At 38.4% G+C, this 11,655-nt stretch overlaps 2 protein-coding genes across 2 annotated transcripts; both read left to right on the plus strand.

The window, feature by feature from the left end:
• Positions 1-5,737: 5,737 nt before the first annotated feature.
• Positions 5,738-6,691, plus strand: LOC133831931 (uncharacterized). Its single transcript, XM_062262334.1, has one exon. It carries the CDS (start codon positions 5,738-5,740, stop codon positions 6,689-6,691), a length of 954 nt encoding a protein of 317 aa, XP_062118318.1.
• A 2,390-nt stretch (positions 6,692-9,081) lies between these two features.
• On the plus strand, positions 9,082-10,813 carry LOC133831933 (uncharacterized). The gene is made up of 3 exons (XM_062262335.1): positions 9,082-9,208; positions 9,311-9,757; positions 10,584-10,813. Exons 1-3 carry the CDS (start codon positions 9,082-9,084, stop codon positions 10,811-10,813), a joined length of 804 nt encoding a protein of 267 aa, XP_062118319.1.
• Positions 10,814-11,655: the final 842 nt, after the last annotated feature.

Raw genomic sequence — 11,655 nt, forward strand, 5'->3', positions numbered from 1 at the left:
GATACTTGTTGTCTTATTAAGGACAAGAAGACCAGCCAAGTACTTCTTCGGGGTACCCTCTGTGATGGACTATACCAGTTGCAGCTTCTTAATCCACTCAACTCCAGCTCAAGTGTCAATTCTTCTCAATTCCCTGTTCTTCCAAGTCTCTGTAATCCCAGTAGTTTCAACTGTACAACCACTAGCAATCCAGTTTTTAATAAGACCAAAGCAGCCTCTGTTTGGCATTGCAGGCTTGGTCATCCATCTAAATACGTTTTAGGGAAAGTTCTTGCCACTGTTTGTCCTGAGGTCAAATGTAATAATGTAGCCTTTTGTGATTCTTGTCAATATGGTAAACTTCATCAATTTGCCTTTAAGTCAGCTGAAAATAAAACCACCGCCCCCTTTCAATTGATATATTCTGATGTTTGGGGTCCCTCATTTCATGTTTCTCTAGATGGCTATAAATATTATATTAGCTTTGTTGATGATTTTACCAAATTTGTGTGGATTTATCCAATGCAAACCAAGTCTGAGGTAACCACCATTTTTAAACAATATAATGCCTATGTTGAAAGAATGTTTGAGGTGAAAATCAAAAGTATTCAATTAGATCTTGGCAAAGAATACCTCCCTCTCTATAATCTGTTCACACAGTTAGGTATTTCTAGAAGAAATTCATGTCCCCATACTCATCAACAACAAGGGAGAGTGGAAAGGAAACATAGACATGTGGTAGATATTGGTCTTACTTTACTTGCTCAGGCCAATATGCCTTTAAAATTCTGGTGGGAAGCATTTGCCTCAGCTGCCTATCTCATCAATCGGCTTCCTACACCCACTCTTAAGTTTCTGTCCCCTTTTGAGAAATTGTTTCACCTCAAACCAGATTACAATATGATGAAAGTGTTTGGCTGTTCTTGCTTTCCTTTACTTCGACCTTACAACAATCATAAGGTGTCCTTTAGATCAGCTAAATGTGTCTTCATAGGTTATAGTATATCTCAAAAAGGTTACAGATGCTTACACCCCAGTGGTAGGATTTATGTTGCTAGAAGTGTCACCTTCAATGAGGAAGAGTTTCCCTATAATAGTCTTTTTCCTTCTGTTTCTTCCTCTAATTCCCACCCTATCTCTGTCATTAATATCAATGATTATAGTCTCCCACGGCCTATTTCTACTGGTTTTTCCCCTTCCTCACTGTCTCAAAATCATCACCCTAGTCCACTGAATGTCAGCCCCAACAATGGTTCTTCCTCACATAGTCCTGCCACTTCTCTGTCTTCTATCATTCCATTCGCCTCTTCCTCTCATGACCATGATACACCAACTGTGCTGCCTATACCTGAGTTACCTCATGTCTCATCACAGTCTTCTAGTGTTCAAAATATTCATCCTATGGTCACTAGATCAAAAGCAGGTATTCATAAACCCAAAGCCTATATTGCCCAATCTGTCACTGAGTTAGAACCATCTATAATCAAACAAGCTCTTGCCTCTCCTAAATGGAAAGGTGCTATGGACACTGAGTTTGATGCTCTTACAAAGAACAAGACCTGGTCATTGGTTCCTTATTTTGATGGCATGTGTTTGATTACTAACAAATGGGTTTATCGAGTGAAGTACAACTCAGATGGGACTGTGGACAAGTACAAAGCCCGACTGGTAGCAAAAGGCTTCCAGCAAACTCTAGGTTTGGACTACTTTGAAACCTATAGTCCAGTTGTTAAACCTTGTACTATACGACTTATTTTTACTCTTGCTGCAACACATGATTGGGATATACAACAAGTTGATATTAATAATGCTTTTTTAAATGGGGATCTCCATGAAACTGTCTACATGACTCAACCACAAGGTTACATTCATTCAGATTTTCCCAACCATGTCTGCAAGTTAAACAAGGCGATTTATGGTCTCAAACAGGCCCCTCGTGCCTGGTTTGACAAGTTAAAATCTGCTCTTGTTCAGTGGGGATTTCACAACTCTAAGGCTGATACTAGTTTATTTTTCACCAAGAAAAGTGGAAAACTCATTTTATTACTAGTATATGTTGATGATATCCTAATTACAGGTGAAGACCAAGCTCAGATTTCCAAAGTCATTTCTGATCTTCTTCATCAGTTTGCTTTGAAACAGTTAGGCTCGGTGCATTATTTTCTGGGGTTTGAGGTGTTTCGAGATTCTACTGGCTTCTACTTGACTCAAAGCAAATATACTAAAGATCTATTAGTCAAAACCAATCTTCTTGATGCTAAGCCGCAGCCTACACCCATGTGTTCTAGTGCCAGACTAACTCTTACTGCAGGAACACCTCTTGAAGATCCAAAATTGTACAGGAGTGTCCTTGGCGCTTTGCAATACCTTACGCTTACAAGGCCTGACATTGCCTTCTCTGTAAATCGACTCAGTCAGTTTATCAAAGCTCCCACCACACATCATTGGGCTGCCTGCAAAAGGGTTCTTCGATATTTAGCTGGTACCACCAGTCTTGGTCTTCATTTCACTCCTGTTACTCGGTTTGAGCTTCATGGATTTAGTGATGCTGATTGGGCCGGCTGTTTAGATGATCGTAAGTCCACATCAGGGTATTGTATTTATCTTGGAGGCAATCTCCTCAGCTGGTGTTCCAAGAAGCAGTGTATTGTAGCTCAATCAAGTACGAAATCCGAGTATCGATCCTTGGCTTTGGCAACAACTGAACTCATATGGCTGCAGTCCTTACTCAGTGAATTACAAGTCTCTCTTGCCTGCTGTCCTATCGTCTGGTGTGACAATCTAGGTGAAAGTTCTTTGGTCTCCAATCTGGTTTATCATGCCCGCACCAAACACATCGAGATTAATCTCCATTTTCTCAGAGATAGAGTCATTGCTCAGCAGCTTGATATCAGATATGTGGACTCCAGCAATCAAGTAGCAGACATTTTAACCAAACCTTTGCCTATTCCTCAGTTTCAATTTCTGGCAGACAAGTTGACACTACAGTTTCCCCCGTGTCACTTGAGGGGGGATGTTAGGCATATAGACAAACAGTTAGATAGTTAGAATTTGCTCTCTGTTTTGTAACTGTTTCTATAACAGATTTCGGTTTGGTTTGTATAGCTGTCATTTTTTCTGTTACAAACTTTTTTGTAATCCATGGCTATATATACAAGTTCTCTTGGCTATCAACAGTTAGTTGAGCCATCACATTTTTCATCACCATCGTCTTTTCTTCTTCACTTTACATTTTCTCTGTTTCTTTCTCACCAAAAGTTCAAGCTATCTTGAACTCTTTCAAGGATACTTGACTTTTGCTTACTATATTGTTGCCCCGACCCTGACTCAAATATTTTGATGCATTCCATAAACTTCTGGGCCACTTCTTTGTTTGCTCGAGAGAAAAGAATGGTATCATTAGCAATCATGAGGTGGGACATTGGGGGTGCATTCATTGCAATGGAAATTCCATGGATTTTTCCCAGCCTTTGCTCTTGAGGATTAGTTTAAAGAGCTCTTCATTGCAAAGTAGGAATAGAAAAGGGGATAACGGATCCCCTTGTCTCAATCTTCTTTTTGGGAACATTCGCTTTAGTGGCATTCCATTGAGTAGTACTGAATAAGAGATTGTGGTCACACATGACATGACTAGCTTGCACACATGATTACTGAGATCGTTAGCTTGAAGAACCCTTAAGAGAAAGGGTCACTTAATTCTATCATAGGCCTTATGCATATCCAACTTAATTTCCATAAGACCACTAACTCATTTCTTCCTTTGAATGGTATGGATAGTTCATGTGCTAGTATAGATGATTTTGCAATCCATCTTCCTAGGATGAAAGCCGATTGCAAAGGTGAAATAAGTTTATCCATGAGTGGTTGCAGCCTATTTGATATGATCTTCGCCATGATTTTGTGTGCAAAGTTACAGAGACTAATCTGGCCAAATAGCTCCACTCTATTTGGATTCTTGATAACTCTATGAAAATAGAGTTATTTAGCTCTTTTTGTGAATTGAATTAGTTTTGTTCTCAAGTATTTTTAGTTTATTTTAGTGACTTTTAATTAGTTTTAAATAATTATTCATTTTAATATTTTAATATTTTTATATTAGTATTAATTAATTTTTATATTATTTTTATTTAGTTTCCTATTAAGTAATTAATTTACCTCAATTATGTATAATTTTGAAGATAACTAAATTGATTTCAAATGCTAATTTTTGGTGCAAGTATTTCAGGAATGCTGCAGCATTTTCTATAGCAAAAGACACAGCAAACACTTTGTAAAAGATGATGTGAACATCATACAAGTCATTTGATCTATAATCTAAAGGTGACAATAAGAGGTTCACAATGACTTATTTGAGCTGGTTTTAAGTGGTCCAAAAGAGAATGGGCCTTGAACTTGATAGCAAAAGAAATTGGGCAAAAATAGGGCAGTTTCCCTAATTTGTGGTGCCCTAGCTTTATACAAAAGAGAACCCAACCACCATTTGAGAGAGAGTTGTCATTGTAGAGAGACGAACACAAAAAATGAAGAAGAAGAAGAAGAAATTCCAAGCTTGAGGAGTAGAATCCAAGGAAGAGGAGGAAGACAAGATCATTGATTCATCTTCTTCGGCTTGTTTTCTCCTCTTTAATCTCATTTAGTTTGTAATTTCTATCTTTTTTTATTTTAATACCCATGGGCATATTTGATTTTGGATTTGTGTTCTTGAATTTAGATATGAACTAAACATTTTGAGACTTGAATTATTAATGAATTCTATGTCTTAGTTTTCTAGCACTTTATTTTAGCAAAAAATACCCATTGTTCATTCAAGTGTGCTTAATGATGAATTCGTGTTGTTGTTTGGCCATCAATGGCAAAATGGTTGGTTATATTTGTGCTGGGAAGTTTTGTGGAATATAATCCACATCAACTAACTTACCTATCAAAGTCAACTCTCCTATTTTTTAGAATTCTGTTTTTTTGTTTTTCCTGTTACATTTCAATTGTATGTTTTTTAGTCTCTTTTTGGTCTCAACTAGTTGTATATATAAGGCTTGTGTCTTGTGTCATTTGGTTGTAGAAAACGGTAAGAGAATTGAGAAAAAAGAGCTTTTTGGGAAACACTTAGAGTGAGTTTTGCATCGGGCTGAGAGTGAGAGTTCTTGTGAGAGTTTTGTACCTCAGTTCAAGTTTGGTAACTGTGTTTTGTAACCTCAAGAACAAGTTCACACTAGTTGCATTTGTGACTTGTATGCCTAGTGGAACTCCATGTTTGGAAGAACTGGATTAGACCATAGCAATATGGTTGAACCAGTATAATTCTTGTGTTCTTGTTCCTTCTCTTTTTCTATTCTTATTTTGTTTTGTCTAAATCTTGTTAAAGTGCTATTGTTATTATATAATTCTTGTCTTTTGATTTATTTTGTGTTTGAGTCTTGTTGTTGTAGAGTGAAATACAACAAGTGGTACCAGAGGCCAGGTTTCGAACAAGAAGAAGACTCATTGTAAATTGCTGCAAGAATCAAGAAAGATACAAGAATGGCTTCTCCATCAACAAGATTCGAGTTAGACAAATTTGATGGAACTGGGGATTTCAGCTTGTGGAAAGAGAAGCTGATGGCCATTCTCATCTGCCAAAAGCTTGACTCAGCTTTGGAAGTGGGAACACAAACAGAAAAAACTGAGAAACAAGAGAAATCAGAGAAGAATGAAGAAGAATTTTTAATAACTAATTATTTCTCATATATAGAAGGCGTGTGATATTTCTCTCTCTCTTCCCATGGGGCGGAGGAGGAAAGTTATATTGAAGCTGGCGGTGGTTTCCGATGAATCTACAGTGGAGGTCCTCTCTTCGCATGCTGATACGACGGTTGAGACGGTCATTGCTGAGGAATTTCATGAACCATGTGCAGAGTTAGAGTCTGACCATGGAGTTGAGGAGGTTGATGAAGGATATACAATTCGATCTTCATCTCGAACAGTGAATTGGGCGGAGGAGGTTGAGGGTAAAGACTTTCAGAACTCTGCTAAAGAAGTTTGGAGTAAATTCAAATCGAACCAGGTTCGAACTCCTTCGACTAGACTGGATTTTTCTGAACCTATGAAAGTTGGGGACCAGGTTGTAGCTAGGCTTGATCTGGAAGAGGTGGAGGTCGAGGCGTCATTCTGGAGGAATGCCATTGTCTGTATCATTCTAGGTGCCAACCCTCCTTTTCGAGTTTTTGAAGGTTTCATCAAACGTATTTGGGGAAATCTGGGGATTGAAAAGATTGTGCGTATGCACTCAGGCTTTACTCTGGTTAACTTCAGGGATGAGACCACTCGAGACCTGATTTTGGAAACAGGGGTTATTCACTTTGATAGAAAACCAGTCGTACTTCGCCCTTGGACTACAAATTTGGATTCGGTTAGAATGGTCAAATCTGTCCCGGTTTGGATTCGCTTGAATGGGTTGGGATTGCAATATTGGGGTAAGAAGAGCCTTAGTGCTCTGGTGAGTACTATTGGCAAACCTATTATGGTGGACAAGGTGACTCAGAGCAGAGATATGGTGAAATATGCTCGGGTATTGGTTGACATGGAGATTTCGGATCATCCTCCTAAGAGCATTGCTTTTATCAATGAACGAGGTCAGTTAGTTGAGCAATCGGTTGAGTATGAATGGCTCCCATCTAAGTGTGCTGCTTGTGCTCAATTAGGGCATATTGTGGCTGATTGTAACAAGGGGAAATGAGGTATTTGGATGAAGAAAACAGCTGATGTTAAAGTAGACAAATCTGAGCAAATAGATAATGGTATTGAAAGTGCTAAACAACAAGATTCTGGTGTTGCTAGTTTAGTTCACAGTGAACCTTTCAGTGCAGTTCCGGATGAGGAAGGAAGGGATGAGCCATTACATAAGAGTATTGAGTTGAAGGTGAATAATAACGCACAGAATTTACATAGAACAACTCAGCTCGTTGAATCTAGTAAAACAGATACTGGTGGTACCTGGTCTACTCCTAAAAGACGTGGGTCTAAACAGATTGTGGCTTCTCTTAACAAGACAGTGGTAGATCCTAGCAAGGCTATTGTTAGTAATGGTTATGCTATTTTACAAGAAACAGGGGGAGGGACTATGGTTACTAATTTTTCCTCCTTAGCCTGATGGAAGTTTGTAATTTGATAGGGTGGAATGTGAGGGGTATGAATAAAAAAGATAAGCAAAAGGCTATCTTAGATGTTTGTAAGGAGAACAAGGTTGGGTTTGGAGCTTTTTTTGAAACGAAGGTGAAGCATGAGAAGATTCAAGAAGTTTTTGGGAATAATTGTCACAATTGGGACTATTTTTCTAGTTCCATTATCTCTGGAAGGATATTGATTATATGGCAAGCTAAGTTTGTGCAGGTGGATATTTTGTTTGAGGACCCCCAACTTGTCCATTGTAGAGTCAAAGTCAGTGGGCAAAAGGATATGTTCCTTGCTACGGTAGTGTATGGAAGCAACTCTATGGTAGATAGGAAATCTCTTTGGGACAAACTTGCTAACATTGGGCATCCGAATTCTCCTTGGATCATTTTCGGGGACTTCAATGCAATGTTTAGCTTTCAGGATAGGAATGGAGGTCGTCAGATTTTAGCTAAAGATATTGTTGATGCTCAAGATTGGCTGGCTTTAGGCCAAGTGGAAGAATTTCAATGCTCGGGTGCGCACTATACGTGGTCCAATAAGCAAGAGTTAGGAGACCGGATCTTTTCTAAACTTGATAGGGTGTTTACTAATGAAGCTTGGCTGGATTTATTTCCTAAGACGGAAGCTTGTTTTAAATGGGATTTTGTCTCTGATCACAGTTATTGTATTATAAAAAACCAGGAGGTTAACAAAGTTGGAATCAATCCATTTAGGTTCTGCAATCACTGGCTTCATTTCAGTAGATTTAAAGAGGCAGTCATGGGTAGCTGGAATTCTTTGCCTGGTCTGGTAGGGGGTCTGAATCAGATAGTTAAGAAACTATTGAGAGTGAAACATGTGCTGAAACGATTTAACAGGGAGGAGGTAGGTGATGTTGTGTTGGATTATAAGCTTGCCAAGGAGGAGCTTAGTTCGGTTGAGGAGGCCTTAGCAGCAAATCCTTCTGATCTTTCAGTGCAGTTAGCTGTTAGTCAAGCTCAGCAGAGTTTCTTTATCAAACAGAAACGATATTCCTGTTTCCTTAAGCAAAAGAGTAAGGTTAACTGGGTGGTATTTAGTGATGAGAATTCTAAGTACTTTCATGCTATTATGAGGAAAAGAAGGCTTGAAAACATAATTACATCCTATATTTCTGGTGACAAAACTGAAGATGACTATGGGAAAGTTGTTAATCATTTCTTGTCCCATTTTGAGCAATTTATGGGGAGGAGGAGCTCAGCTACCATGGAGCTGGATCTAGAGTGTATGTACCAGGGTAATATTCTTTCAGTGGAGCAACAAGTGAGATTATTGAGACCCTTTAGTAAGAGAGATGTTAGAAAGGCTATGTTTAGCATTCATTCCTCCAAAAGTCCTGGATTGGACGGTTTTGGTTCAGGTTTTTTCAAGGGTCTTTGGGGTCTCATTGGAGAAGAAATATCGCATGTTGTCTTAGGCTTTTTCCAGGATGGTTTCTTACCTAAGTCCTTGAATGAAACGGTGATCTCTCTCATCCCTAAGGTTGCTGACCCTAAATCTGCTAGTGATTACAGGCCAATTGCGTGTTGTAATACCCTTTATAAGTGTATTTCGAAGTTGCTTTGTACTAGGATTTCGGAGGTGCTTCCTTTCCTAGTTCATAGCAACCAAGGGGCCTTTATAAAGAATAGGAACCTTGCTCATAATATCATGATTTTTCAGGACCTCTTAAAAGGGTATACTAGGAAGAATATTTCAGCTCGGTGCATCATGACGATTGATCTCAGCAAAGCCTATGATACCGTTGATTGGCTCTTTGTTGAGAAGTTGCTTAAGAGCCTCTGTTTCCCTACTAGATTTATTAATTGGATCATGATTTGTCTTAAAGGTACGAGGTACAGCCTTCTCATTAATGGTAGGATTCAGGGGTCGTTTAAAGGGGAAAAAGGTCTTCGTTAAGGTGATCCTATTTCGCCTCTGTTATTTGTGTTAATAATGGAGTACCTAACTAGACTTTTGGCTCACAACACTGGTAAAAAAGGTTTCGGATTCCACCCTTTGTGCAAGCAGCTTAGATTAACTAACCTTTGCTTTGCAGATGATTTGATCCTTTTTTGTAAAGGTAACTTTAACTCGGTGAGATTCATTCATGATGCCTTCAAGAGATTCTGTGATTCATCAGGTCTCTCAGCGAATTAATCTAAATCTAATATTTTCTTTGGAGGCGTTAAAGATGAAGCTAAACTTAAGATTCTTGATCTTATGCAAATGGATGAAGGTAATTTCCCTTTGAAGTACTTAGGTGTTCATCTTAGGCCTACTAAATGGCAGGCTGCTGATTGTGGGGTGATTTTGGACAAATTGCACAAGAATCTTAACTGCTTGGCGAGTAAGAACCTTTCCTTTGCAGGGCGGGCTCAGCTTATTCATTCAGTGCTGCTTGGTATTCAGAACTTTTGGATGAGCATCTTCATTCTGCCTTCCAAAGTCACAGCTGCTATTGATAAATGTTGTCGTGATTTCCTTTGGGGTTCAAGAGGTAATAGGAGTAAGTTTCATCTCCCGTCTTGGGAGAAGGTGTGTCTTCTGAAAAATTTAGGTGGTATTGGCTTTCGTGAAGGCAAAAAGTGGAATGTAGCTGTGATGGCTAAGTATATTTGGGCCTCTTCTAGTAAGTAAGATTTTCTTTGGGTTAAATGGATTAATTCCATTTATCTTAAAAATCATACTATATGGAGTATTCCTGTTAAGCAAGATATGAGTTGGTACTTCAAGAAGCTTCTCAAAGTTAGGCAGTCCACTGACTATCATTCTTTGCGGCTTGCTGAAAAGGGAGGGAAATTTAGAGTTAAGAAGTTTTATTCGTCCATGTTTTCTGCTCAAAGAGTTATATATGCATAAACGGTTTGGAATAAACTCATTGTGGCCAAGCATAGATTTATCTATTGGCAGATTTTTAACTCTCAATTGCTGACCAGAGATCACTTGAGCCGCTTCATTCCTATCATATCCTCTCTTTGCCCAGTTTGTGATCTGGTCTTGGAATCACATAGTCACCTCTTTTTGGACTGTCTCTTTTCCCGAAGGCTTTTTGGGGAAATTAGCAGCTGGCTTGGGGTCTTTAAGTGGCCGGCTTCTCAGGTGGAGCTCCATAATTGGTGCCTTTCTGCTACACGAGGTCTGAAGTATCAGATTATCAATGATGTTCTTGCAGCTACTTTGTATTTCATTTGGAAAAATAGAAACAATTGTATTTTTGAGTTAGCTTGCTATACTACCAGTAGTGTTAGTTCTGAAATTAGGAAAGTTGTTAAATGTAGAATCTTGGGTTTGGGTCTTCCTAGAGCTAGCAAAATGGACAATTATTTGATCAATATTGTAGAGGGCTGGTAGCTGCTTCTCCTTGAGTTCAGCGGCAGTTTCTTTTGCTGCTGTTCTCTTTGTCTTAGCAGCTTTTGATTTGTTTCTGTTTTGTATCTGTTGGTTTTGAATAATAGAATTCTTCTCTTGTTCAAAAAAAAAAAAAAAAGAGAAGAATGAAGATGCCGAATTAATCATGAAGCAAGCCAGATCTGCTATTGTGATGAATTTATCAGATAATGTACTGAGACAAGTCATTGGGGAAAAGACAGCAGCTGGTCTATGGAAGAAGTTGGAGGATTTGTACATGAAGAAATCTACTGCAACAAAAATCTTCTTGAAGGGAAAGATGTATGTTTCAAGATGAATGCAACTCTGTCACTTGAACAAAATTTTGATGAAATGAACAAAATTGTTCTTGCTCTTTCGAATATGGGAGAAGATATTAAAGAGGAAGACCAAGTCGTGATACTCATGAATAGCTTATCTGATCAATTCAAAGAAATGAGGATTGTAATCATGTACAGTCGTGATACATTTACCTTATAGGATGTGATGAGCTATTTAAGATCAAGAGATGCATAATTGACTTGGGAAAAGGCAACCAAACAACAAAAACAATAAGATGTTTTAATGGTTTGAGGCAGGACACACAAGAAGAGTATGTCAAGAGGACATTCAAAGTTTCACTCTAGATCAAAATCAAGACCAAAGGAAACTAGGAAATGTCATCACTACGACAAAGTTGGTCATCTAATCAGACATTGTTGGGAATTAAAGAAGAAGAAAAGAGAGAAGGAAGATGAAGATAAAACCAAGATTCATCATCTTTAGTTGATACTCTACAATTCAGATAGTGATGTGTGTTGTGTTACAATTCAAAGAGATGTCTCAGATTGGATATTGGACAGTGGATACACTTATCACATGTTCCCAACAAGGAGTTGGTTCACTGATTATCAATAAATAAATGGTGGAAAGGTTCTCATGGGAAATGATCATCAATGCAAAGTGGTAGGAATTAGAAATATAGCTATAAAAGGTGTTAATGGAACAGTAAAAATACTGAACAAGTAAGACATATACCAGAATTAAAGAGAAATTTAATCTCTTTAGGCACCTTGGATGATGAGGGCTATGAGTATAAGAGCAGCAAGGGAATCATGAAAGTTACAAAAGGTTCTTTAGTAGTACTAAAAGGAACTAAGA

The sequence above is a fragment of the Humulus lupulus genome, chromosome 4 (assembly GCF_963169125.1).
Source record: "Humulus lupulus chromosome 4, drHumLupu1.1, whole genome shotgun sequence".
In the NCBI taxonomy this organism is placed as follows: domain Eukaryota; kingdom Viridiplantae; phylum Streptophyta; class Magnoliopsida; order Rosales; family Cannabaceae; genus Humulus; species Humulus lupulus.